Source organism: Lynx canadensis, chromosome E3, assembly GCF_007474595.2.
Source record: "Lynx canadensis isolate LIC74 chromosome E3, mLynCan4.pri.v2, whole genome shotgun sequence".
NCBI lineage: Eukaryota > Metazoa > Chordata > Mammalia > Carnivora > Felidae > Lynx > Lynx canadensis.
Genome location: NC_044318.1, coordinates 1,309,422 through 1,336,744, shown reverse-complemented (window position 1 = coordinate 1,336,744; position 27,323 = coordinate 1,309,422). Strand labels below are relative to the sequence as shown.

General features: G+C 67.6%; 1 protein-coding gene across 1 annotated transcript in view; it reads right to left on the bottom strand.

Annotated features, from left to right (window-relative positions):
- Positions 1-27,204, bottom strand: part of CACNA1H (calcium voltage-gated channel subunit alpha1 H) — a 29,014-nt gene extending 1,810 nt beyond the window's left edge. Inside the window, exons 1-33 of the mRNA XM_030301529.1 lie at positions 27,096-27,204; positions 26,851-26,984; positions 26,332-26,429; positions 23,881-24,040; positions 22,467-22,785; positions 22,179-22,271; positions 20,315-21,095; positions 18,903-19,345; positions 17,518-17,669; positions 16,414-16,599; positions 15,686-15,803; positions 15,358-15,513; positions 15,055-15,145; positions 14,706-14,914; positions 12,756-13,166; positions 12,101-12,201; positions 11,816-11,939; positions 11,670-11,738; positions 11,391-11,575; positions 11,039-11,165; positions 10,667-10,792; positions 10,353-10,442; positions 9,929-10,121; positions 9,416-9,433; positions 7,875-8,026; positions 6,973-7,082; positions 6,661-6,794; positions 6,370-6,440; positions 4,957-5,035; positions 3,744-3,865; positions 3,231-3,633; positions 2,969-3,141; positions 1,429-2,412 (exon numbers count right to left, since the gene is read on the bottom strand). Coding sequence (XP_030157389.1) covers positions 1,429-2,412; positions 2,969-3,141; positions 3,231-3,633; positions 3,744-3,865; positions 4,957-5,035; positions 6,370-6,440; positions 6,661-6,794; positions 6,973-7,082; positions 7,875-8,026; positions 9,416-9,433; positions 9,929-10,121; positions 10,353-10,442; positions 10,667-10,792; positions 11,039-11,165; positions 11,391-11,575; positions 11,670-11,738; positions 11,816-11,939; positions 12,101-12,201; positions 12,756-13,166; positions 14,706-14,914; positions 15,055-15,145; positions 15,358-15,513; positions 15,686-15,803; positions 16,414-16,599; positions 17,518-17,669; positions 18,903-19,345; positions 20,315-21,095; positions 22,179-22,271; positions 22,467-22,785; positions 23,881-24,040; positions 26,332-26,429; positions 26,851-26,984; positions 27,096-27,188 — 6,705 coding nt within the window. The 5' untranslated portion in view covers positions 27,189-27,204. The remainder of the gene's footprint in view (positions 1-1,428; positions 2,413-2,968; positions 3,142-3,230; positions 3,634-3,743; positions 3,866-4,956; positions 5,036-6,369; positions 6,441-6,660; positions 6,795-6,972; positions 7,083-7,874; positions 8,027-9,415; positions 9,434-9,928; positions 10,122-10,352; positions 10,443-10,666; positions 10,793-11,038; positions 11,166-11,390; positions 11,576-11,669; positions 11,739-11,815; positions 11,940-12,100; positions 12,202-12,755; positions 13,167-14,705; positions 14,915-15,054; positions 15,146-15,357; positions 15,514-15,685; positions 15,804-16,413; positions 16,600-17,517; positions 17,670-18,902; positions 19,346-20,314; positions 21,096-22,178; positions 22,272-22,466; positions 22,786-23,880; positions 24,041-26,331; positions 26,430-26,850; positions 26,985-27,095) is intronic.
- Between the last annotated feature and the right edge of the window lie 119 nt (positions 27,205-27,323).

Sequence of the window (27,323 nt, the reverse complement as noted above, 5' to 3'; positions counted from 1 at the left end):
CAGCACATAAGCTCTGTCCTCAGCCAGGAGGAGCCTCCCACCACACAGACTACCCTGGAGGCGGCCGTGGCCGGGGGGCCACGGTGGGGTCCTGCTTTGCCGTGTGGCAGGAAGGGCCTGGACCTGGCCCCGGGGCTGGTCTGCACTACCCTCAGCCACCAGCGTGGTCACAGCTGTCACCCACAAGACTCTGGAGCCATCCCAAGTCCTATCCTACCCCGGCCCGTCTATACCCACTCTCATGCTGGGAAGGAGCCCTGGGAGGCCAGCGGGGCACTGGGCAGGTCAAAGGTCAGGGCCAGAGTCTTCGGGGCAGGAAGAGGACCGAGCGGGCAGACGGCGCAGCCTCAGCAGCTCGCCCCCCAGCACCCAGCCCTGCTGGGAGCCCTGGCAAAAACTCGCCAGGTTTCCCCAGAGTGTGAATGCGCACGTGTGAACTTGGTTCCCCTCTCGTGAGCCTGGCTCTTTCTTCCAGAACCAGAGGGGGGCCGGGCCAAGCCTCTATGGAGACTCCGAGGCCGGCCCGGCAGCATCACCCAGCCCCGCTCTCGGTGAGGCGACGGGCCCGCCACGCTCCTGGCAGTGGTGCGGGTCCCGACGGCGGTAACCCAACGCGTTTCTTAAATAAGTTAATATTTATTCCCCTTTGCTTTGCCCCCCACCCCCTTCCCCCTTCCATTAAGCAGCCAAATTTCCTGTATCAGATTATTGCAACGTTTAACCTGAATTTGTAAAAGAAACGTCCGCGAACCGCAGGGGCTTTGCTGCAACCTCCCAGCCCGGGCGGGGCCGCCAGCAGAGGCGCCGGCTTGTTGCCCGGACCCCACTCCCTGGGGACGCGAGCGCGCCTCGATCGCCCCAACACAGATGCTGGGCAGCGGGCCCGGGAGCGGAGGCGGACAGAGGGGGACGAGGAGGGGGGACAAACAGGTGAGGACTCAGACCGTGAGCAACAGTGAAGCGTGGCCGTGGTGGCCTCGGGGACCGAGCTGCCACCAACCAGAGCACAGGTGGCCCCGAGCACGTGTTCCCTAGAAAAGTAAGTGGGTGTGAGGACGGGGCTCTGCTGGGCAGCCTCCGACTTCCTCTTTTTGGTCGTTTTCTGGTCTTTGTCCCAGGGATGCAGCGGTCGCGAGGGGACCGCTGACCAGGCCTCAGACCGCCTTGGCGGAGCTGGGAAAACCCAAACCCGAGCGCGCTGGCCGGAGGCTCCCAGGCCGACGGCTACCCCCTGTTCTGCTTCGTCCAGACCCGGCGTCTGCCTCCCTCTCCCTGGGCGGACGGCCTCCCGGGCTCCTCTGCCTCGGCAGGGCCCGAGCTGGGGTCCACACGCAGCCCTGCCCGGGGCCGCCACCCTGCCGGGTGCGCCCCAACCCCAGTGCTAAAACCTGTGTGGCACCGTGCCCTCAGCTACACGGGCTTGTCTACGTGGTCACCCGGGATGGGGGTGGCCGGGGGGGACCCCGCTTTCTTTGGGGGGCTCTGGAGGACTTTGAGGTGCAGCCCCCGTCCCTTCTCTGGGGGGTCGCTGGAGAGCACGGGAGGCTCTGTTCTGTGGGGTTCAGGAGGCACTGTGGCCCCCGAAAGGGAAGCTCTGGGTTCAGGGGCCACGCTGTGGCCGCTGTCCGCAAACAGGTCTCCGCCAGGGCCCCCCACGTCCAGCGGCTCAAAGGCGAAGCTGGGGACGGTCAGGTGCTCTGCGCGGCAGGCCGCCTGTGCGCGCCGCTCCCCCTTGGCGGCCGCGTCCGCCCCCGCCCCCTCCGCGGGCTCCAGGGAGTCCCTGTGTGGCGTGGCCTCACAGGACGGGGTTCGCCGTCTCAGAGTGCCGCTGCCCTCTGCCGCCGGGGGCCGCGCGGTGCCCTCGTCCTCTGCGGGGGGGTCTACGGAGATGCAGGGGGGGCTCATCTTCTTCTTCCTGCGGGCCCCCGAGGGGGGCTCCGCCTCCGGGACCCGGGCCTTCGCCTCCCGGACCTCCGAGCGGCCGTCCCCTCCTCCCTGCTCCGCCGAGGGCCGCCTCTGCTCATCCGCCTGGCCCGGCTGCCCCCGGAAGCCCTGGGCGTCGACGCCGCAGAACCCGTGCAGGTCCGGCTCACCGCCCGCTCCCGGGGCATCGGGGGAGGCCGAGGGGCTCTGCGCCGAGCTGGTGATGTGGCTGACCTCCTCGTCAGCAGGGTCTGGGGCCTCGGCCTCCTCCCCTCCTGGGGCCGGCGGCCTACCGGAGACGCAGCGCTGCCCAAAAGTGTGCTTGCGGGCGCGGACGCTGGCGGGCCTCGGGGAACGGGGTGGGGACCGTACGGAGGCCCCCAGGGATGCCTGCCTCACGGGGGTCTTTCCGCCAGGCTCCGCCCAGCCTGGGCCACCATCCCTGGGGCCGGCCATCTGCCCTTCCAGGGAGCTGGTGCGCACGGCCTCCTGCAAGGATACGGGGTCAGGTGACCAAGGAGGCCGGGCAGGACCCAGGCAGCAGCCAGGGGCGCGGGAACCCCCACCCCACCCGCAGAGTAGGACCGAGACTCCCCAGGGCAAGCGGACACGCCGTCCCCCGGCCCCACCTATGCCGAACGCACCGCTCGTGCCGGGGGCACAGCGAGGACAGAGGACTAAGGACCTGAACTCCCGTGGGCAGAGCCTGCTGTGGCCCGGGAGGCCCCGCTGGGCACAGAGCCCCCACCCTGCACAGCGCCAGCAGGGCCCGGAAGCCCAAGCACAGGGCACGTGGCAGAGAGAGGATCTGAGGCCGCGGCAGGCGGAGAGTGGTCTCCGGGTACGGGCGAGGCTCAGGGGTGCTGCGCTGCACGGGACCGAGACTAGTGCCCGAGGAGACACGGTTCCTGGGCCCTGTACGTCATCCCAGACTGCAGGGACGTGCCCCCCTCCCCTGGTGTCCCCGCCACTCATCTTTCAAACGGGAGGGAACCGCGGTGGGGCCCCCAGGCCTGGGCCGCGGGACTCGGAGGGCTTCTCCTACCTGTCTGCGGAGCAGTCGGCTGAGGCTGGGGGAGCGGGTTGCGCCCCGAGGGGACAGGGCACCGAGGGCGTCGGTGTCCCTGGCTGGGGATGGTGCGGCCGAAGAGACCCGGAGGGAGGTGCAGGGCTCCGCGGGCAGGGAGTGTGCAGAGGTGGACAGACCCGGGGCAGGACCTGGGGCACGAAGGTGAGAACGCTGCAGCCTCGGCCACCTGGTGGAGGCCCGGCCGCCCCGTCCCACCGGCCGCCTCCAGGGGCCTCACCCGAGCAGGTTTCCGCATCCGCTTCCGGCAGCGGGCGAGGGTGTGGGGCGGAGGCGGGCGCCACGGGCCGGAACATGTAGCTGTCGTTGGGCAGGGACAGCATCCGGGACACAGACACCTTGCGCACGACCAGGAGGCCGGGGGCGTCCGGGCTCTGCGGGGCCGCGGGCCTGGGGCGGGCGGGGGGGCCTCGCGCCACCTCCAGCTCCAGCTCGGCGTCCAGCTCGGCGTCCTCGCGGGCCTCCTTGTTGCTCTCCTCCAAGTGCTTCATGAGCACGGCCACCACCACGTTGACCAGCACGAACTGTGCCACCAGCACGAAGGTGACGAAGTAGATGGGGGAGATGGCTGGCAGGTACGTGAGGCAGTGCTTGTCCTCGCGGGCGCACTCCCGCAGCGTGTCCTGCGGAGGCAGAGCAGGCGACTGCGGGGCGCCCCGCCCCCCCCGCCCCCCCACCCCCTCCCCCCCCTGCACCCCGGGCGCCCCGCCCCCCACGACGGCTCAGGCGCTACCTTCATGATCCCGTTCCAGTTGTCCCCCGTGGACACGCGGAACAGCGTGAGGAAAGCCATGCCGAAGTTGGAGAAGGTGGCATGCCGGCTCAGGCCCTCACAGGGGTTGTCGTCACTGCACTCTGCCGGGGAGACCCTCGCTCGGTCAGCCCGAGGGCTCTGCAGGGCGGTGTATACCCTGGGCCCCGAGGCCACACAGGGCCACGCCGGACCCAACCGAGAGCCCTGCCCTCCCCCAGGGAGCAGATCGCGCTCTCTTGGGGAAAAGGACCCACGCGCAGCTCGGGGGCCCTGGCAGGTGGGTGCTGGCCTCTGTGGGGGCCGTGCCCTTTCAAGGCCGGGGGAGGGGAACAGGGCTGCCTGGAGCCCCACCCTGACATGTGAGACTTTCCACGTGGACACGATCTCTGCGGGTACACAGGCCAAGCCCTCCGTGGCAGCTGGTTCTGGCTGAGCCCCAGCAGAGGGCACCCCTGCTCCCCAGGCCTGCCTCTCAGGTCAGCATGCCCTCGGGCCCCAGGGCCAGGACGGACACGGCTGCCTTGTCGTGGGGCATAGGAAGCACCCCGAATAGGGGGCTGGGGTCTGGGGCACCAGCTGCCGAGTCCCAGGATCCCCTCTGGGCAGACCCTGAGCTGTGACGGCCACCTCCGCCGCCTTACAGACAAGTCCACACTGGCGGCTGCCGGAAGCCACTAAGCACTCAGTGACATCGGATGTTTTTGAGGAGATCCCAAGGGACTGGGCTGTCCTGGAAAGTCCCCACCTGCTCCCTGCCCACGCTGGCCAGAGCCTCGGGCCTGGGGGGTGGAAAGAATCCCCGGTGACCGTTAAAAAGGACACGGGGCAGCGTTTGTATCCCAGGGACCACAAGGAGCAGGGAGACGGGTGCATGTGCCTCGAGTGCGTATCTGCACGCGCACACTTCCTCACGCTCACGTATGGCCCTGTCCTCCTGGCTAGGCGTGAACACGCGTGTATCCGTGCACGCCTGTGTGTGAATGCGTGTCAGGGGTCTGGCACCACACTCCTGCGAATGCGCGGATGCCCGTGTGAGGCCGATGCACGGGCGGGTCTTGGGCAGTGAGGGTTGATGGGGGCGGCGGCTGGGTGAGGACACAGATGGGGCAGGAGGCGGGTGGCCGGTGTCTGCCGGGCGGGCACCCAGTGCCCGGGGGGCCGCATGCGCGTGGGCGAGGCTGCGCACACTCACCGAGCCTCCCAAACAGCTCCACCCCCAGGGCAGCATAGATAAAAAACAGGAGCATGAAAAGTAGGCCGAGGTTCCCTACCTACACGAAAAGAAAAGCAGAGTGAGGTCAGGGGCAGCCTCAGCCCCCACCCGCTGGGCTCTCGCCGCCCCACCTCGCCGCCCTCACCCACACTCCTGGCCAGGCTCCCGCCACTGCCTTCGAGCCCTGTTCTCCACCCGTCCCTTCAGGCCCTGGAGCTCTGTGGCCCCCGGGGGCCCCTCTGCCAGCACCCCCACCTCGGTCCCTCCTCGGTTCAGTTCCTCACACCCACCCTGCACCCCAGGCCCCACCGCCCCCTGCTCCTCTGCTCCTCAGAGCCCCAGGCCACCTGCAGCCTCAGGGACCCCACTGGGGGCTAGCTATGCAGACCTAGGGCGTCCTGCCCCCTGCCCAGCCCTGGCACATGCCGCATTCGGCAGGGCACCCTGGCGTCCTGTGACCCGTGCCGCTCCTTCTCTAGCACGCATCCCCCTGACTCCTCCACCCCTTCCCCCCATCACTCCTGCTGGCACGGGCCTCAGGGGCCGCAGAGGGGACGGGAGGGGGCTGGCCAAAGGTGGGAGGGGGTGTGTGATGTGCAGATGGCTGGAGAGGAGGGGCTGTGGGGGTGAGCGAGCGGCTGGATAGGAACGCGCTGGGCTAGCAGACGGACAGCTGGCTGGGAGAGCTGGACGTGGACAGAAGGACACAGGGGTGGACGGACAGATAGCTGGTGGGAGGGCTGGAGATGGACAGAAGGACCCAGAGGTGGATGGACAGCTGGTGGGAGAGCTGGATGTAGGGAAAAAAGGACACAGGAGTGGACGGACAGGTAGCTGGTGGGAGGGCTGCAAATGGACAGAAGGACACAGGTGGAGAGATGGCTGGTGGGAGAGTTGGATGTATGGACAGAAGGACATGGGTGGATGGACAGACGGACAGCTGGTGGAGAGTTGGATGTATGGAGAGAAAGACACGATGGACAGACGGATGGATGGCTGGTGGAGAGGTGGACGTACGGACAGAAGGACACAGGGGTGGACAGACGCGCTGGGCGCAGTCCTCTGAACTCAGACAAGTCCTTCTGGTCCACATCCTCTGCCCACTGCATCCACAATCGGACTGGGGGAGGTGCGCCCTGGTCTCCAGTCTTTCCCAGAGGAACCGAGGCCCAGAGAGACACGGCCCTCCTCTCTGCCAGCACAGCAGAGGCGTTCCTTGCACACGTGGGGCGGTTACCGTGGCTTTTGCAAGACCGATGACCGTGTTAGCGAATGAATCGCATCGAGTGAGGCCCCCCCCCCCCGCGTCTCGTGGTCTTGGGGGCGGCTGTAATGCCCACCTCGGGGCCGTGAAGCGGACCCGGGCCCCGGGTCGAGGAGCTGCTGACCTACCTGGGGCAGGGCTTGAACCACCGTGTCCAGCAGGGCCCGCATGCCTGTGGCCATCTTGAGCAGTTTCAGCACTAGGGCCAGGAGCCGAGCATCAGTGGGGGGCGTGGGGCCTGGGCCAGTCTCACCCTCCCCTGCTGCCGGAGACCCAGGGGCCACCCCCATCCCTTACGCTCCCCGGCCCCCGGACCGAGCCCAGGGGGACGCCGCAGGGCGAGCCGAGGAAGGATGCTGGGCCGGGGGACGCGGAGGCCACGAGCAGGGGTCCCCGGGCGGGACAGGCGGGCGGCCTACCGCGGGCGATGCGGAGCACACGCATGATGCGGATGATGGTGGGGTTGATGGGCAGGGCCGCGTTCATCTCGATCTCCTCCAGCGTGATGCCCATGATGGACAGCAGCACTATGGCCAGGTCCAGCTGGTTCCACCTGGGGCAGGAGGCGGGCGGGCTCAGGGCCTCCTTCCGGCGCCCCGGCTGCGTCCCGCACCGCTACTCGGCAGGACCGCGTCGTTGGGCCTCGGGCCGGGACCACGGGGCGCAGGGCTGTGGCTCTCACCCGCCCGTGCCCCAAGGGTCCTCCAGGCCCCGGGGCCCGCCCCACACACCTGTCCTTGAAGAACCTCCGGAACCCAAAAGCCACCAGCTTCAGCACGGCCTCAAAGACAAAAACGATGGTGAACACGTAGTTGCAGTACTTCAGGGCCTCGTCCAGCGACTGTGAAGAGAGCGTCAGGCTGCAGGGCCAGCCCGAGGTGCCTGTGTGCCAGCCCCAACCCCCCCCCCCCCCGCCCCAGCAGACCCTCGGGCCTGGCCAACAAGCCCTTGTATGCAGGGCAGTGCCTGGTCTGGCGGCGTGGACAGCCTCTGGGCCGAGGGCACCCGTCCCTCCCAAGCCCAGACCCCTGGCCCAGCCTCAAGTGGACCCCTGCCCACATCCCAGGACGTGGCCATGCCACACCCGGCGTGGCTTCACAAGGAAAGCCACGGAGGTTCAGGGTGGGAGGCTCTGTCGTTCTCGTCCCTTCCTCTGAAGGAGAAAGAGGGATGTCCTTTCTTTGACGAAATGGGGACGCAGACCAGATCAGGGCGAAATAAAAAGCCGACTGCCTTCCCCCTGCCCGTCCCCTGCCCAGCTGACGCCTGGGCAGCTAGATGTTCCCACAGACAGCACTACTGGGGGGAGGGCCCTCCTCGTTCGCAGATGGCACCATGGAGGTAGAGGGGGAGGGCCCCCCAGGGCACACGGCCCAGGGAGGTTCAACCAGTTCTAAAAAAAGGAAAACAAGGACGCTTTGCTCAAACCATAGCTTCACGTACCCCACCAACCCCAGCGAGGGCTTGGGAAAGTCTGCAGACGTGGGACCCCCGCCCCCGGCTCTGACCAGGTCCACCCCGCTGAGCGTCAGACCCCACCAACGGCCCTCCCAGGGCTTGCGTCCTCGCCACTGGTCCTGCGGACGGCGGTGGGGGGCGGGGGGAGCGGGAGTCTCCAGGCACTGAGCCCCACCTTGGGCTGGTTGTAGTGTTCCATGGACATGGTGATGACATTGACCCCGATGATGAAGGTGATGAAGAGGTCAAGGTAGTGGCTGGTGCACAGCGAGTGGATGGACCGGCGGGTGGGCGAGTAGTCCGCATAGTAGGGCCGGCGCTGGGCCTCTGCAGGGAGAGGGTGCCGTGAGCTGGGGCAGGGGGCTGCCTGCGCCCCGCGGCACCAAGATGGCCCCGTTCGTCTGCTCGGAAGCTGCGGTGTGCAAGCTGCTGGGGAAGGGCCTTGGGCTCAGACGCGGGGGTTTGCGCGAGCCTGGGGGAGAGTTCCTCCCCAGAAAGGGGGCACCATTTGGGGCAAGAAGTGGCTCCTGCTGCCGGCTGGAACCACGGGAGGGGAGGCCTGGGGGACTGGGTCTCAGGAGCATGTCGCCCATCTGATCAGGGGGCCCCAACCCCAGGGCAGGGCCTAGGAGTGGACCTGGCAGCCGAGACCCCACCTGGGCCCTGCCCTGGGGCCCCGCTCAGTCCCCACCCTGCCGGGGGCTCCCAGGCCGGGCTTCGTCGTCGTCGGCCCTCCTGGGCTGACAAACACCAGTGCAAACGCCCTGACGAGGAAGCCTGAGCAGACAAGGGCCTTCCCGGGCGGCAGGGTCAGTCCATCCCCGACCCCAGCCGCCACAGGGCAGGCTGGCCTACCCCCTGCGCTCCCTCTCTCTCTCTCTCGTTCCGGGCATGAGCTGGCCCCGGTCACCAGGCCCAGAGTCCCTCCCTCCTCGTCCTCCAAGGGGCCAGTGGCCACCGCCTGCTGTCTGGGCTCTGCCGGACCTCTGGCCCATCTGAGGTTGACGGCCACGACCTGGGGCGGGGGTCATGCATCCTCCAACGGTTCTGCCTGCACTAAATGCTGCCTGCAGTCACCCCGTTAGAGCTTATCGGTGTCGGCTGAGCACCAAGTGAAAGCACAGCTGCCCCCACCGCACACGGACACACTCCTGGGCCACAGCACCCTGCACAGGCGTGGCCAGGGTGGCAAGAGCTATGGCGGCCCGAGCCAGAAGGCCCAGGGCCTGGGAGAGCAGGGGCTGCTGGGAGCCGACCCCTCCCCGGGACCCTCATGCTCCCTGGGCTGGCGTGCAGTCACTAGAGAGCTTGGCTCGGCTCACAAAGCCAAAGACGCAAACAGCCGGGCGGGGCAGGCCAGTGCCGGGGACGGGGAGCGGCCACAGATTGGCAGGTGCCCCAGGACGCAGCAGAGCTCCAGCCATGCAGGCAGCCAGGTGGAGGGACGAACCCAAGCTTGGACACGGCAACACGGACACCAGGCAGGTGAGCCAGCGGATCCTCCCTCCCGCTGATGCCTGGCGCCCACCCCCAGCCATCCTGGGCCCACCCCGCGATGGACCCCAGCAGGCCCGGCACCAGCCTGCAACGTCCACCCGTCCCCATGGCAGCAACGGAGCCCGGAGCAACGGAGCGACGGAGCAAGGCCAGCCCGTAGCCCCGTGCACTGGCTGGCCGAAGCGGGGGGCTAAGACATGCAGGGCGGGGGGCAGATACCTGGGCTGGGGAAGGTGCCTGGAAAGACAAGGAGATGGTCTGAGCTGGCCTCGGGGGGTGGGGCATGGACACTCCACACGGGGCGGGGCAGGTGGGGACACTCGGCAGGCCCCCTCCTGCAAGAAGCCCTCCTTGCTCCCCAGCTGGCTGGGACTCCCCTAAGACCCTGTCTGACTGACGGCTTCGCTCGCTCTTCCCTCGGGAAACGGACCTGCCCCTGTGGCGACGGGCGCTGGAAACCGGGGGTCTCGTTCGTGTCCTGGGCCCCTTGGGAGAAGACCCCCGCGCCACCTGTCCCCAGCGCCCTCCCCTGTCCTGGCCCCTCCTTGGGTGGGGGGGGGGGTCCGGCCCCCACGCAGGCCCAGGACGAGGCGGGGCACTCCGGTCCCGCCGCGGAGAAGCTGCTGGGGCCCGCGTGGGAGGGAGACCCGGCCGGAGCCGTTCCGCAGTCCCTCGGGCACGGGGCTCCCGCGGGTGGAAGGGGCCGACCCACCGCCACCCGGAGCGCCTTACTCCTGCGTTTCCTCTCCAGGCGCCGCTGCCGCTTCTCCTCGCGCCGCCGCGCCTCCTCGGCCTCCTGGTGCTGCCGGCACTTGTGGAAGTTCTCCACCACGACGCCCACGAACATGTTGAGCACGAAGAAGCTGACGATGAGCAGGAAGGAGATGAAGTAGAGCAGCATCCACGGGTTGTGGTTGGGCACCGGCTGCGGCACACAAGTGACACGTGGGTCCCCGTCCTCCAGAGGGCACCTGTCCCCAGGACGGCCCACGCACGGCAGGATCCGAGACGGGGCTGCCTGGGAGAGCTCTGGCCCCACACGGCCGCGAGTTCTGAGGCCAAAGGCAGCCTCTTGGCGTCAGGTTGCCCGAGACGACCCAGAAGACACGGAGAAGTGGGTCCCCGGAGGCCGGGGCTGCCCCCCCGCCCCCCGCACCTGCTGATCTATGCCCACGGCGTCCAGCCCGTCATACATAATGTTCACCCAGCCGTCCTTGGAGGAGAGCACGAACAGGGACATCAGCGCCTGCGGGGCCGGAGCAAGGGTGGTCACCACAGCCGTGCCTTCACCCCGAGACACCCGAGGGACCACACGACCCCCCGCTGATGGTCTCCGGCTCACAGACAGACCTGACCGTGACTGCCGTCCGGGGTTTCCGTTTTTCCCAGAAGGAGGAGGGCAGCCTGCACCCGCTGCCTGCACCCCATCCCTGCCCTGCCCATCCCCCACCAGAGCCCCGCCCCGCCCACCTGGCCTAGGTTGTCGAAGTTGTACTTTCGCCGCACCCAGCGGTAGCGCGCCGCCCGGCACTCGGCCTTGGTGGAGATGTTCCTGGTATCGGCGCCTTCGCAGTAATAAAACTTCCCCTTGAAGAGCTGACCAGGGCGTCGGGGTCATCCGGAGGGCCCCCCCTCCTGGCTCCCAAGGCGGCTGGGACTTCCCTAAGACCCTGACTCTGACGGCTTCGCCCGCTCTTCCCACGGGGCCGGAACTCACGGGGGCGGACCCATGAGTCCACCAGACCCGCCGCCCCGCACAGCCCTCCCAGGGCTGCCGGGCTGCTGCTGACCACAGACCACTGTCCCACAGCCGGGACACCCACGGGCAAGCAGGGTGCGCACCTGCACCCCCAGGATGCCGAAGATGATGAAGAAGGCACAGCAGATGAGGACGATGTTCCCGATGGGCCTGAGTGACGATATCAGAGTCTCCACCACCAGCTTGAGGCCTGGAGCACGGCTGATGACCCTGGACGCAGAGCAGGGGCCCATCCTTGAACCCAGCCCCCAACCCCCATCCCCCATGCCCCCCTCCCTCCCCCTTCCCTGACTCCAGGACCCGCCCCTCCACAACCCCACCCCCACCTGGCAAAGGCCCCGCCCCTTCCCCCACTCCTCCTCTCCCTGCCTCCTCCTTGACTCCAGGCCCCACCCCTCCCTGGCTCGGCCGAGGCCCCGCCCAGGCCCCGCCCACCTCAGAGGCCGCAGCGTCCTTAGCAGGCGCAGCACCCGCAGGATGCCCAGGATCTTGGCGCCGCCGGCGGAGGCCATGGCTACCACGATGTCGACCAGGGACACCAGGACCAGCAGCCCGTCCAGCACGTTCCAGCTGCTCTGCAGGTAGGCGTGATCGCCGGAGACCAGGCCCAGGGCCACCACCTGGGAGGCGCAGAGGAGGAGCCCAGGTGGGGGGCACATTCAATCGGGGGCTGGGACAAGTACAGAAACTGGACACTGCTGGGCCCGCTGGTACCTTCACCATCATCTCGGCCACAAAAATCGCCGTGAAGATGTAGTTGGAGACGCTGAGGAAGACACGCTCCTGCAAGGACAGGCTGGTGAGAGGGGCCGGCCGCGCTCAGCCGCGCCCCCGCCCCCCGGGCCAGAAGGGCATCTCACGGTGCTGCTGGGGTCGATGTCAGGCCTTTCCAGGGCGATGGTGATGCAGTTGAGGAAGATGAACACCAGGACGACGTGATCGAACATCTTGTGGGCGATGATCTTCTGACAGGAGACCCGGAACCTGGGCGGTTGGGCACGTGAGGCAGCGTGACCCGCTCCGGGGACAGCGTGGCTGCTACAGCCCCAGAGAAAACAGCTCCGGGGCGCAAGAGACCCCGAGGCCCAGGGACGCTCACTGCGTACCCAGGGGGTGAAGTCAGCCCCTCGCCGCGTGCCCCTCACCTGTTCTGCGGGGAGAAGAGGTACAGGGCCCAGGGCTCCCGGCTCCGACACCAGGCTGGCTTGTAGGGCTCCAGCACCTTGCGCAGGCGCAGGCAGCAGCTCTGGGGGCAGAGGACGCAGGTCCTCAGGGCCCCTCCCAGCCTGCCCCCGCCCCCCACCGCGGGCCCTCCCACACCCAGGGCCCCCCTCCTCCTTAGGCCCAGCCCCATCCTTCTGTCTCTGGGGTCCCAGCAGTTCCAGCCCGGTCCTCCCCACCCACTGACAGAGACCCTCGCTGGGAGTCCAGGGGACCCCTCCCCCAGCTGGCCCCCATCCTGCAGAACCGCCCTGAAAAAGGGCCTCACTGAGAAGGTGGCCCTGCCCTCTGCATCTGAGGAGCTGCCTGCCAGGGGCTGACCTGCTCAGGGCTCGGAACCACCCCTCAGGTGGGCGCAGGGTCGAGCCCGGGGCCAATCTGCTCCAGGGCTCCGGGTGGATGAGCTGAGGCCGTGTCCCCGGCATCAAGGGCTGCTCAGCCTGTCCTGCTCTCCCCACCCACTTGTCTTGGGGCACCAGGAGACCCCACGAGTGACGCGGGGCCTGGGTCCCCGCCTCAGGCTCTGCTTTGGGGAACAAACCCAAACAGGAGGGAGGCGTGGAGGACGGCCCCACTCACGTTCTCCACGTCGTCGTCATACTCGGCCGAGTCCTCCTTGTGGCTGTCGATGCGCAGAAAGAACTCACTGGGCAGGGCGAGCACCTGCCCGTTGCAGTCGTGGAACCTGCTGGGCAGCAGCGCGGCCGGCCGCGGGGGCCGCAGGTCCAGCGTGCTGCGGTGGTCCGGGGACTCGGCACGGCGCAGCGGGACGGTACGCGTCCCCGGCGAGGCCCCCGCCCCCGGCCTGCCGTCCTCCGCCTCCTCGTCCGTGCTCCCCTTGCCCTCCCCGGACAGCAGCGACTCCCGCTCCCCGCACTGGCTCCGGCGCTTGAGGCTGGGTGCGCGGCCCAGGCTGTTCCAGCTCGAGCGCCGGCTGCTCCAGGCACTGTTGGGGCCCCAGTGGGCGCAGGGCGAGCTTCGGAGGCTGGACTGTGTGTGGGGGGGCGTGAGGAGTGAGCAGGGCCAGCCCCCCGCCGGGACGTCCCAGGCCCTGGGCACCTGGCCGCAGGGGCTTTTCCTGACCAGCTGCGTTACTTCTAACCCTGCCGGCAGCATCTGTCTGCGGGTCACCTCCTATAACGCGCACACGACCCTACCGGCGAGCAGACTGCTCTTTCAGTGCTCTGCTGTGGCACAAAGCCGGTCAACGAAGAGCCTGAGACAGCCAGTGAGTGTTGGGAGTGCTGAGTCGGGCTGGGGCGGGGGCTGGCGCTGGGGCTGGGGCTGAGTTGGGGCTGGGATGGGGCTGAGCTAGACTGAGGCTGGGACTCGGGGTTGGGGTGGGGCTGAGCGGGGGCTGGGGCCAGGGCTGAGGTGGGCCTGAGCTGGGGCTGGGGCCGGGGCCGGGCTGGGGCTCGGGCTGGGGCTGGGGCTGGGGGCTGAGCTGGGCTGAGGCTGGGGCTGGGACCAGGGCTGGGGCTGGATTGGGGCTGAGGCTGGGGCTGAGTTGGGGCTGAGCTGGGGCTGGAGCTTGGGCTGAGCTTGGGCTGACCCGGGCTGAGGCTGGGGTCGGGCTGGAGCCAGGGCCGGGGCGGGGCGGGGCTGGGCTGGGTTGGGATTGGGACTCGGCAACTTTGACCGTTCTGGCCTGGAGAGCAGGTAGTGGTGCTTATCAACAAGCCTGGCACCAGCACCGGGCCAGACATCCTCAGACACTGGTAGGGCTGCTGGGTGGGCTCCCAAATCAGCTACCTGGCCACCGCTGGACTTATACAACTGTTGAGTTGCTGTCTCAGGAGAGACAGGGGTTTTGCCTCTGCCTCCTCGCCCTCTCTGCTTTTACTCACTTCTACCCCCCGGGGCCAGCACGACGCTGCCTGTCCCCCTCCCTCGGTCCCCAGCATCCAGGCTGGATGAATCAGGCCGCTCTGCTGCTGCTCGGCTGAGCGCTTCTCGGTGATGGCCACGCTGCGTCCCATCTTCCTGCTCTGCCTCGACTTTCCTGCGTGTACACGCCCCGCCCACCCCTGGCTTCCCCTCGGCGGCTAGCTTCTCCCGCTCTGCCCCCCCTACCCGCCCCTCCCCCGCCTTCTGGAAGCAGGGTGGACTGTGTCTGCTGGGGCGGCGTTTCCTGGGTTTGCATGGGGAGCCCCCGCCCAGCTTCTATCATGTGTCCCCCCCACCCCCCGGCTTCTGTCACGTGTCCCCTCCCTGCGGTCCCTTTCCTTTGCCCTCCCGAGGTACGTCCTGCGCTCTACCGGCTTTTATCTTTCGCTTCGGTCGGGAAGATGAACTGCCGGGGAGGAAGGGACCGCCACGCGCTCCCACGTGTGCTCCGCTCACGCTCCGTCTCCAAGAGCTGCCGCTCTGGCTCCACGTACGGGAAAACGGAGCGCCTGTCTCCTCCGCTCGGGGACGGGGACCCACGGGGTGGGACTGTGGCGCGTGCAGGACCCGCACTCATTCTGGGAAAGGCCCCAAGGACCCGCGCGGGTGAAGCCTGGAGCCGGGGCAGGGGAGGGTCCCTACCAGTGACTTCTGGTCGCCCAGCTGGGGGTCCACAGAGCTGCTGCTGCCGCGCCTCGACTCCAGGAGGCCGGGGGCCGGGTCCAGGTGTGGGGAGCTCTTGGGGGTGGGCATGGGTGTGGCCGCTGTGCGCATGATGAGGGGAGGGGGCAGGCCGCCTCGGCCCTCCAGGTGCCCGTTGGGGGTCACTGCCAGTGGGTACATCTTCACCTCTGCAGACAGGAGGCGGGGATTTGCACCTGCAGAACTTCCAGGAAGCGAACGTGCCCCCTAGAACTTGCCCACGGGAGCCCGTGCTAGGCCAGGATGGGGTGAACGGCACCCCCTCGACTCCCATGGTGCAAACGCTCACCCGTGGCCCGGGCGTCTGGGAACTTGTCAAAGTCCTCCTCCAAGTGGGCGGATGTCTTGTCCTCGTCCGTGTCGGATCTGTTGGCGTCACCCTGTGGCCGCAAACAGAAGACACACGTGAGGGTCCCCGGGGACAGGAACCATCTGCGTCAAACACCCCCACGCAGGCCTCCTCCCTGGGCTAGGCTGGCGTGGAGGTGGGCGTAGCCGGGAGGGCTCGGCCCGAGATTACTGCCAAGGGCAGGTGTGGTGGCCAAACGACGCTCGCTCTCCACGTCTGTCTGGTGGGATTCCCGCCCCTCACCTCTGCCTGAAAGCCCTCCACCAGGATGGCCACCAGGAGGTTGAAGAGTACATAGTTGCCGAAGGTCATCAGCGCCACGAAGTAGAGGGCCGCCCAGGAGGAGGTGGAGGCCATGCCGTTGTAGAGGACAACGTTCCAGTCCTCCTGGGTGAGGATCTGCGGAGAGGGGCCGGTTGGGGCTGGAGATGCCGGGGAGCCCTGGGGGGCGGCTTCACCTCACTGGCCTCAGACAGACCAAGGCACATGCTGGGGCTGTCCCGAGCAGGGCGGGGGGTTCTCCCGGGGACCGCCGTTCCCGTCAGGGGATGCCTGCCCACCCCGGCTGTACCTGGAACACGGTGACGATGGCCCACAGCAGGGAGTCAAAGTTCTTCCTGTCGGGGACCGTGTCTCCGGTGTCTGTTGTCAGGCTGAACTTGCACCCAAAGAGGTGCATGCCCAGGATGCTAAGGGCAGGACAGGATGGCAGGGAGGCGGGCAGCAGGTGAGCAGGTGCAGCGCCACGTGGCCATCCCTGCCCCCAGGGGTTGCCCTTCCACGCCTTCCCCATTGGCCCGGTCCCCAGCTTCCTGCTTTACAGGGGCCTCCCTGCCGGTGCCCATGGCCTAGCCACCTCCATCCTACAGGTGGGAAGACGGAGACCGGGGTGGGAGGAACCGGGGCCTGTCTCGCTCAGCCTGCCTGGGCCGTTCTCTGCCCCAGCCCATCCTTGAGGCTTGACCCCACGCCAGGCTGGCACACAGTGGGTGCTCAGCACATAGCAGGTGAAGGCTGCCCCCACTCCTTCCCTGATTTCCTTGGGGCACAGATCCTCATCCATCCATCTGGGGGTCCTGCCCATCCCCCCACCCGGCTGCGAGCCTGCAGAGTGGAGCCCACTCTGGGGTCCCACAGGGCCTGCCAGCACAAGGAGGGCCAGCCAATGAAGTCTGAACAGAGAACCAGAGACGGAGCCTCCACAAGCGGTGGGCAGAGCGGTGGGCGGAGCGGTGGGCGGGCCGTGCCCTAACCACGTAGCCCCGCGGGGGGAGGACGGCTCTCCGGCAGCCGGCCCACCTGAAGATGAAGATGAAGAGCATGAGCAACATGCAGAAGGTGGCCACGTTGTCCATGGTCTTCATGAGCACCACCAGCTGGCGCCGCAGCGCGGGCATGAAGCGCACCAGCTTGAGCACCCGCAGCAGCCGGAAGGTTCGCAGCACCGACAGGCCGCCGTCCGCCTGCCCGACGATCTCCCAGACGCTGCGGGGCCGGACCGCGGGTCAGGAGGGGCCCCGCGTTGGGACCACGCCCCCGCCACGCCCCCGGCCCCGCCTCCCAGCGCCACGCCCCCTCCTCGCGAAGACCACGCCCACGCCCCCTCCCTGGGGACCCCCCCCCCCCCCCACACACACACCCCCTGCCACGCCCCCGGCCCCTACTCTTCCAAAGCAGGAATGCCAGCCCGGGAGCCTCAGTGGCTGAGAAGTTAAGCTGTGTCAAGGCGACTAGAGCCCCGCGGGGGGGGGGGGGGGGGAGATGGGGGGGGAGATGGGGGGGGTGCGATTCACCATCTAAATAGCTGCTGTCGCTGGTGGCTGCCGGCCCCCAGCAGCTGCCAGAACTTGGGCTCTGATCTGGTCAGAAACTTCTCCACCCGGGGCCCTTTCCCCATCCTGTGCTCCTTACAGCGAACTCCGCCTACCTCGTCTGCTCCCACTCAACCCTGTCCCCGCCAGGGGGGACCCCCTGGACTCCCGAAGGCCCTGCTTCCTCCTGGGGGAGACAGGTATCCCCAGATTCTCCCACTCCTTCCCGTGTTGACGCCGTGCCGCAGATATCCCAGAGGAAAGCTGGCCTTCCTTGCAGGCACGGAGCCCTGAGTGGACTCCAGCCAGGAGGCGGAAGGGCCGCCAAGTGTCTACGCTGTCCCCACAGGGAACGGCTCCACCACATTCTGGAAACATTCTGAAACGCGGTGGACTGTGTGCAGCTGGCAGCGCCAGTAGGAAGGGACCTGGTCCCAGGGAGGGGACCCCGCCCTGCCCACGATGTGTGACTCTGTACAGCCTGCCAGAAACCAGCCAGCAAGCCCTCTCCCTCCGACTGGGGCTCTGCTCTCGGGGCGGGGTGGGGGTGCGGTCCCGGGCCCCGTGGCCCAGGCGGGAGACAGGGGACCACCTGATGACCACGATGATGCCGTCGAAGATGTTGTAGGGGTTCCGGATGTAGCCCAGCGGGCCGCAGGCCAGCAGCTTCAGCAGCATCTCCAGGGCGAACACACTGGTGAACACGATGTTGCTGATCTCCAGGGCGTTGGTCAGCTCGTCAGGCTGCGGGCAGTGGGGAGGCCGTCACGCCCCACCCACGGCTCCCACCCCTCCGAGGCAGGAGGGCTCCCTGCCCCCAGGAATCCGAGCGCGGGTTCAACTACACTGGTGCAGCGGCTTGGAAGCAACCCGACTGGCTGCCCTCTGGAGGAGGAAGCGGATCCCAGCCTGCCTGGCCCTCCCACCCTGACCGTCTCCGGCTCCCCTAGGCCCTGCCAGCATGTCTGAGACCGGAGCAAATGGAGGCCACGGGGACGTGGGGACACCAGCTCCAGGGTAGGCGTGGGGGACCTGCCTTGCATCTGCTTCCCTGGCGTCTGGGGGCCTTGCATACCCCTTCTTGCTGGCAGGAGGTTCCAGAGGTCTTCTTACTGGGGACCTGCTGACTTATCTGTGTGTGTGCCTGAGCTAATGTATATGTTCCCACGCATGTGACCACGCCTGTGCACACACGACACGGGTCTATACACGTGTTCCCATCTGTACGGGTGGGTCTTACACGTCCACGTGCACTCACGTGACCACACACACTGGCGTGTGCGCGTGTCCACGTGTGCAGAGGCTCTTCCTTACCAAGGAGTCCCCTGAAATCTGCTCACGTCCCTGTCCTTGCCTCGCACCCTCCCGAAAAGAGCCTCCCCACACGGGGCCTGCGGAAAGCCACCAATGCTCGGGTTTTCCCTAAATCCTGCCGAACGAGAAAAGCCGTGTAAACCCCTGGAAAAGCCCGAAGGATGGGACACGAGGAACTCCATTTGGCCACCCCGAGTGAACCAGCCTGGTCCCTACGCCTTCTCCCTGCCAGACCCGGCTGCCGCCCTTCCTGCGGAGGCCCCGGTCCAGGGCGGGAGGTGAGGAGGGCTTCCACGGCTGCTGGGGGGCCAGACAACCCCACCACGGGCTCCCGAGGGCCATTCTACACTTTGGCCTCCCGTGGCCACGACGAGCATCCCAGCAGGCCTGGCTCACGGAAGGGGAGCCCTGATCTGCGAGAGCTGAGCCCATCCTCGGAAGACCCACCAGGTGGCCTGGGGAACGCCCTTGGCCTCTGCTAGGTCTGTGGTGCTCTCCGCGGACCCCAGATGGGTAGAAGCTCCACACGGGAGGCACGGCGCGTGTCCGTGCTCACTCGATGAGGACCCAGTCCCAGAAAGGGACAGGAGCGTTTGTCAAACGACTGAGCAGCCACCGTCCCTGGCCCCGCCCCCACCCTCAGGTGGGCCCGCGGCCACCTGCCTGCTCATGGTACTCGACGCCCATGCTCAGCGTGTTGGTGAGGATGGCCACCATGATGCCGCGGTTGAAGTACTTGCTGTCCACAATCCGGCGCAGTTTGCCACCGAAGGCGGCCCAGACGCGGCCCGGCCCGCCCTGCTCGCCCGGGGCCGCCCGCCGCCGCGCCCGCTGCCGCGCGCTGCCCTGGCCTGGCGCGTCCGCCGCCGCGGGGGGCCGCATGGGGTCACGGCGGTCCCCGTGCCGCACGTCCTGCGTGAACTCGTAGACCCCGTTGCCTTCCGAGCCCCCGCTCTCGGAGTCGCTGAGCTCGAAGTCAGGGTCCTCCGGCGCGCTGGCACAGTACGGGCAGCTCTTCAGTTCACAGGTCAGCGTGCCCGCCTGGGGGCTGGGCAGGGGGCAGGGCACGCTCAGGCCCGACAGGCGGCTGGGGGCCCGGCCCAGTCCTGCGGGGGGGGAAGGACACGGGCCGGGTCAGGCTGCCGGGCCGCCCCTGCGGCGGAGGCCTCCGCGGGGTGAACGGCGCACGCGCGCACTCACTCCGCCCACACCCAAGGGTAGGGGTTCGAAGGAGCAGAGCGGCCGATCGGCCCCACAGCCACGCCACCCACGCAAACAGAACGCGAGCCACGGTCTCGCACTCCGCGAGGCGTAATTCATTGCAGCGTTCCGAGTCACTGCTATCCGAACCTCCGTCACTCTGACACAGAAGAGTCACAACAGTCGCCGAGGAGCCGTGACACTGCTCTCCTGTGCTGAGTCTCTGGGACCCAGGGCGGGCTTCACCCCGACTTCACCCCGCAGCTTCCACCGCAGCCCACACTCCCGGGAGGCACCCGGCGGCCCTGCCCTGCCTGCTCCGGATGCGCCGTGGCCCGCACCCTGCACGCACCCCCTGGGAAGGCCCTGCAGTCTGCAGGGGACCTGGTGTCCCTCCACCTGCCTATCCGAGGTGGGTGCCGCGGAGCTCCAGTGGGGAGGGACCGTGAGTGTGTCGGGGGACATCCCCGCGCCCTCGGGGGCTCCGTGATCTCTCCCTCCCTCCCCCTGCCCCAGCACCCCCACCTAGAAGGGGACCAGACACTCTTCCAAAGTGGTCAGTCCTAGACATGGGCAGGTGGTCCCTCCTGGGGCCGGGGGGGGAAAGAACACAGGCTTCAGATTTGACGGGTTCTGTCAGCCTCAAATTCTCATACCCTCCTGGGCAAATGCTTGTGTGGCGCTTGCACTGAGGCTACGTGGGGCTCGCTCTAGACCAGGTGCTGTCCCCCTGCCACCGGTCATGTCACGGCCCAAGGGGCCCGGTGCCTCCCCGGGGAGCACACGGGCAGGGCAGATGTGAGAGCCCCGCCTCCTCTCAGCTCACCGGGCCCAGGTCCCCCCTCCTCTCCACAGGCTGGGCCCGGGGTCCTTACCGTGCTCCCCGACCAGATGCTGGATCTTCTCATAGGGATCAGGGCCCCTCAGGCTCAGGGGGCTGTGCTCTCCGGCACCCGGAGGCCCGCCGGCCCGCTTCCCCTTGGGCCCGAGGCCGGTGCCGCCTCTGTTGCCGCCCACCGACGAGGGCAGGATGGTGGGGTAGTTCATGGCCCCCAGCCCCGCGGCCGGCTTGAGGCCGGCGGCGGCCGCGGCCGCGGTGTGCGCCACCCGGGCCCTCTCCTGCGGCCCCTCCACGTGGCAGTCTGCATGGTACACGCTGTGCACTGACTCGGCGTCGGGGCGCCCGCGGCCCGGCGAGGGCGGCGACGGCAGCGCCCCGGCCCGCACCAGCCTGGTGTCCTCGGGGCCGGGCCGGCGCGGGCTGCCGTGGCTGAAATGGTAGTGGTGGTGGTGGTGGTGGTGGTGGTGGTAGACCAGGTGGTGGACGGAGGCCGCGTGCCTGCCCGCGCGCCGCGGCCGGCGCCCGGGACCCTGGCCGTGCAGGGTGCCGCCGGGGTCCACCTTCTGGCGCCAACGGCTCTGCCAGCGGGCGTACAGGCGCAGGCCGCGCCTCTTGACCTTGCGGCAGACGTGGCCCACGTACTTGAGCAGCTCCTCGTAGCAGCTGCCGGGCTCCGAGAAGCTGGCCAGCGTGCTGTCGTTGGACAGGTAGCGTGCGCGCTGCTCCCGCATAAGCTGGTTCTCCCGCTGCTTGGTCTCCGAGAACTGCGTGGCGATCACCACCAGGCACAGGTTGATCATGAAGAAGGAGCCCACCTGCGGCAGGCGGGCAGGGGTGAGCCTCCTGCGGCCCGGCCGCTGACCCAGGCCATGGGGGAGGGGGTCACGGACTGTCGGGGTCGGGTGGGGCGCCCCTACGACAGAGACCGAGCCCCGGAGGGAGACGCCGGAGAGCCACCGCACGGTGGCCGAGGACCCAGCTGTGAGTGAGGCTGGTGGGAGCGCCCCAGGATGGGTGGGGTCCTTGCTGATGCGACGCCGAGCCCCGGCACCCACCGCGGGCTGCACGGACCCTTGCCCCCATCTGCGCACATGTGGAGGACACGGCGGCTGGCGGGGTGGGAGAGACCCCCCCCCTTCCCGTCACCTGCACGGCTCGCCCCCTTCCCCACTCGGTCTGTTCCCGACGAGACCCTCTCGACCGTGACCACCGGCCGCGCCTCTCCAGGGCGGACCTCTTCAAACCCCTCAGCTTCACTCCCTCCGTGGCAGGGTCACCACGCGATGCTCTCCTCTGCTCACACTTGTGGTCAGAAATGAGGCAGGGCGTCTGCCTGTCTCTGTGCACAGCAGGGTCTTCACAGACCCTGCCCCGGACCCCACGATGTCTGGAGGCCCATCTCCACCGTAGGGAGCTGTGCCTGCTGGGGCACCTACGCTCCAGAGAGCCATGCCTTTGGGGCAACCTGTTCTGCGGAGAGCTGTGTCCGGAGGCTCGTGAACACCGTGGAGGGCCGTGACCCCAAGACACGGTCCGGAGTCTTCTGCAGCCTCCAGACGGGACCTGGCCATGAGAGGGCCTGACGAGGCCTCCCGGAGGTGGGCTTTCTCCTCTGACCACCCCCCACCGGGAGCTCAGCAGAAGCCCCCGGCCCTAGCACGGGCAGCCCTGGGTCTCTTTTGCTCTGGCCCGCCCTGCTGCTCGCCTAGTGCAGGGTCCCCGAGGGAGTCAGCAGAGGCTGGGATGGCGCAGCCTGGGGACGTGGCGACGTCCACCGAGAGGGGAGTTGAGGGGTCTGCGGTCAGCTGTCACGACACAAGGGCACCTCCACCCACTAGCGCTGGCGGCCACAGACATCCTGCCCAGCCCCCAGGACTCGTCCCGTCGCCCGCACTCACGATGATGAGCAAAATGAAGTAGATGAAGTTGTAGAAAGAGTGGGCGTCCATGACGTAGTACATGATGTCCACCCAGCCCTCCAGCGTGATCACCTGGGGGGGCAGGCGGCTGCACACACGGATGGCCCTGGGAGGGTGGCAGGGGCCTCCTCGCCTGCGTCCCCTCGGGGCCCACCGTGGGACTGGTAGGGCAAGTGAACCGACCCCCCGGGGCCCCCCCCACGCTCGGTGCACCCCCTCGATGGGGAAACTGAGGCCCAGGCCCTCAGCCGCAGAGCCGGGACCCACCTGGAAAATGGCGATCCAGGCGTAGCCGATGTTGTCGAAGTTGATGGCGCCGTTGTGGGGGTTGGAGCCGCCCGAGCGGCACACGTTGTAGTACTGGTTCCAGTTGATGCAGGCGTTGCGGCCCGCGCCAGCCACGCCCTCGGCCTGCGGCTGCCCGTAGGCCTCCCAGCCCAGCGTGCACTCCACGCGCAGCTCGCGGCGGCTGGGGATGTGCGAGCACTTCTGCATGCCGTTGTCCCGGCGCGAGGAGCATATAAAGGGATTCTCCTCGCCCTCCTCTGTCTGGTAGTACGGCCGCAGGAAGGTGAGGTTGTTGTTCCTGCGGGCGGGCGGGAGGCGCAGAGGCAGAGAGGGAGACACGGAGAGACGCGGAGAGATGGGGAGAGAGAGACCAAGATACGCAGGAACACACGCAGGAACACACGCAGAGACAGACACAGAGAGGCAAAGACACAGAGAAGCAAAAAAACAGTGAAAGACAGAATTGGGAAACACGAAGGCAGTGAAAGAAAACAGGCGGACAGAAACAGTGAAACACGAGCAAATTAACAGAAAAACAAAACCACACGTAAAAACAAAGAAACCAGAACCCCAACCAGAAATAGTCTAGAAAGGGCGCATCCTTAGAGCTTAAGGCTGGAGAGGCAGAAGCCTTCTGGGAGTGGAGCATTGGGTGCTAGACTGGAGGCAGACTGGGGGCGGAGCACTATCCTAGGCTGGGGGAGGAGCCTTCTGGGGGTGGAGCATCAGGTGTGAGGCAGGAGGGGGCGGAGCCTTCTGGGGCGGAGCATCTGGGGCTGGGCTGGAAGGGGAGGAGCCTGCTGGGGGCGGAGTCTTATCCTGGGCTGGGGGCGGGGCATTGTCCTGGGCTGGGGGAGGAGCCTTCTGGGGATGGAGCATCAGGTGCCAGGCAGGCGGGGGAGGAGCCTGCTGGGGGCAGAGCATTGTCCTGGGCTGGGGGAAGGAGCCTGCTGGGGGCGGAGCATCTGGGGCTGGGCTGGAAGGGGAGGAGCCTGCTGGGGGTGGAGCACTGTCCTGGGCTGGGGACAGAATGTCAGGTTCTCCGCTGGAGAGGGAGACGTCACCTGGGGGTGGAGCATCAGGGGGGGGGCCGGGCCACAGGGGGAGGAGCCTGCTGGGGGCAGAGTCTTATCCTGGGCTGGGGGCGGGGCATTGTCCTGGGCTGGGGGAGGAGCCTTCTGGGGATGGAGCATCAGGTGCCAGGCAGGCAGGGGAGGAGCCTGCTGGGGGCGGAGCATCTGGGGCTGCGCTGGAAGGGGAGGAGCCTGCTGGGGCAGAGCATTGTCCCGGGCTGGGGGAGGAGCCTGCTGGGGGCGGAGCACTTGGGGCTGGGCTGGAAGGCAAGGAGCCTGCTGGGGGTGCACAACCCACAAGAGCCCTTAGGGCCACCCACCTGGCAAAGGTGCTGTCCAGGAAGCAGCGGTTGCGAAGCAGACCGGCCCAGAGCTGTACGCCCACGATGCCGAAGATGAAGAAGACAAAGAAACAGAGCAGAAGGACGTTCCCGAGCATGGGCAGTGTGTCCAGCAGCAGCGTGACCAGGATCCGCATGCCTGCAGGTGGCAAAGAAGTCAGCAGGGCAGTGCTCTCCTGGGGTTCCTCTAGGTCCCCACCCCTCCTGTGGGCCCTGCACCCTCCAGCTGTTCATATATGGGTATCAGCGACTCGGGGTGGGGGGAACCTGCACTGTGTCCCTACACATTCAGCAGGCGAGGCACAAGGACCCCCGTGGATCAGACTATTTAATGGACAACAGGGCTGTGGGCCTAGGTCTCGAGGCTGACGGGTTCCCCCCACTCCTCCTGAATGACTGCCAGAGCCCCAGGGGCCCCCAGCAGCTCAGGCTTTGGGCTGCCTCCAGCCCTCAGGAGCCTGGGGTCTTGCAACGGGGACAGGGCTGGGAGCATTTCTTTCCGTGCTCTGCGGGAACCATGCAGAAGTGGGCCCTGCACTGGAGGGAGGTGGGGGGGGGCCGCACGGACACCCAGGGCACGTGGTGGTTTTTCCAGAGAGAGTTTTGAAGCCCTTGTTGCCTGGGTGCTGGGGGCTGTGAGAGGGTAAGTTAATTAATCCAGTCACCCAAGCCCTGTGTGCCCTCTACTCACCTGCACCTGTCCCCTCCCAGACCTGAACAAGGGTAAGACAAGCAAGGGCCAAGGCTCAGGCAGCAAACAGCACCCTCGGCCAGGGGGTGGGGGAGGGGGCAGGTGCCGAGGCCTCAGAGCAGCACCTGTGAAGTGGCAAATGGCAGAACGGGCACCTGGGGTCACGGGGGGTGAACCATAGCCAGGAATGGCATGGAAGTTTCAGAAGTGGCGGGGAGGAAGATTTTTTTAATTTTTTTTTTTTTTTAACATTTATTTACTTTTGAAAGACAGACAGAGACAGACCACAAGCAGGGGAGGGGCAGAGAGAGAGGGAGACACAGAACCTGAGGCAGGCTCCACGCTCCGAGCCACCAGCACAGACCCCGACGCGGGGCTCGAACTCGCGGACCGCACGATCATGACCTGAGCCGAAGTCGGCCACTCAACCGACTGAGCCACCCAGGCGCCCCAAAGGGGAGGAAGATTTGTGAGGGACACACAGCCAGACGTGAACTGGCTCAAAGGGCCACAGATGCGATCCAGGGATCAGAGTGGACCCCAGGAAGCCAGTGAGATGCAACTCCGCCTAGGGGAGGTGTGCAGTTTGGGACAGGGAAATGTCCCCAGAGGGAGGCCAGGCTGCTGGGGGCAATTCTGGACACTGCAGACATTTAACCTAAAAAGTGAGTTCTGCAGAAATGGGCCGTGTTGTGGCTTCCCTGCTCTCAAAGGTGGGCCCAGGTGAGCAGACCGCGTGGTGGGTGCCAGGCACCGAGCTGAGAGCCACGCACACCAGCTCCCCTCACGCTCACAGCCACCTGGGGGGGGGGGTACCACTAGTGTCCTGCTGTTACAGTGGGGAAAACCGAGGCTCAGGGAGGTTCAGTACCTTTCCCAGGCTCACACAGCACCTGAGCCCCACCTGACCCCTGAGGACAGAGCCAGCTGGGCAGGCGGGAAAAAGACCCAGGGGTCCCCCAGCACAGCACAACTCCGTGACACCTGCCCTCTGGTGGAGCTGACGGGCCCGTGGCAGGGGGGGTACTGGTCCCTGGCGGGGGGGGGGGGGCACACCCTTCGGGGGGCTGTGGGACAGGCCTGGGTGCCGAGGCCGCCAGGACTCAGGCCTCCCCGCTGGAGAGGTTGTGTGCACACGGTACGCGCAGACCCGTGCACACACACGTACGCACACGCCTCACGTGGTACCGTGGACACTGCCCTCCTGCCCAGAGAGATGAACGGCTGAATTCAGACGCGACACCGGAAAAGACTCAAACCATTCCCCCACATGGGCAGATGACCCGTGTAAGGGCGGGCCGCTTTCCAAACAAGCACCCACGTGACTTCCCGGAAGCTTCTCTATGCTGCCCTGAAGCACCAGATGCCTCTGGCGGAGACAGGACCTGAGAGTCAGTGGCATGCGCCAGATGACGAAGCCACCAGGGCCTGCACAGCCCCCAGTGTGACCCAAATGTCGTGCAGATGAGAAGCCCGAGGCCCAGAGCGTCCGGTCACCCCGCCGCACTGTGTGGAGCCAGGACCCCACACTGCCTGCCTGTCACACCGCAACATGGTCCAGGATGGCTCTGTCCTCCCCAGAAGGGGCAAATCCTCCAGGGCCCTCCTCCCCCAGGACGAGAGTCTGTGCTGGGGCCAGAGAGTCCAGAAGCAGGCGGTGTGCCCTAGGGGACCCTTGAGAGCTGTCAGTAAGGCCGGTAGGACACCCAGTCCTGTCCCACGGGGGGGGGGTCACTTACTGGGCACACGGTTGATGGCGCGGAGGGGCCGCAACACACGCACTGTCCGGATGGCAGAGAGGCTCACGTTGTGTCCGTCCAGGGAGTACTCCATCATGCTGGTGGAGGGGCAGCGGGACACAGAGGCTCAGGGGGTGCCCACAGCCCCGGGGACAGAGGTGAGCACAGCCCTTCTCCAGGGCCAGGAGGCCCAGGGCAGGTGACCACACGTTGGGGGCCCGGTCCCTGAGCTGTACGCAGAGCGTCCCTGGGTCACCACCGGGGCCCCTTACCGCTCACCCCATCTGCCTGTCCTGCCACCCCCACTGCCAGCACAGGGAGCCCCAGGACCCGCGTGCCGCTCCCTGGCAGAGGCTCCCCACCCTCAGCCTCCTCCCAGATTAGGCTTTGCCGGGGGCCCCTGCAGAGGGCACCGCCCATCCCCCTTCCTGATGGGCCCCAGGGGCTCCCAGCCAGGCTCGGTCAGGCACTGGCGCCACCGCGGGGCAGCCCTAGCTTTGGGGGCCAGGGGGTCCGTACCCCGCCATGACGATGAAGAAATCCAGCCTGTTCCACGTGTCGCCCAGGTAGCACTTCTGCCCGAACAGCCCCAGGGCGACCATCTTGATGATCATCTCCACGGCAAAGAAGGCGAAGATGAAGTCGTCGAAGGCCTGGTGGGAGGTGGGGCCTGAGAGGCGGGGCCTGGGAGGCGGGGCCTGCACCCCCGCACCCAGGGGCTGCCCCCGCACGCCCGCACCCGGGGATGCCCACCACGGGCCCACCTCCAGGATGCTGCAGCGCTCCGACCGGCACTCGACGTCCTCGCAGGGCCGGAACATTCCCAGGGTCACGCAGTTGAGCATGATGACCAGCATGCTGACGTGCTCGAACCACGTGCGGCAGGCGGTCGAGTTAAGGGTGGACGCTGGAGGCTGAGACGGCCGCGGGGCAGCAGGGCAGGGGGCAGCGGCACCCCTACGGCCGCACGGTGCCTACAGGCACGTCACGGC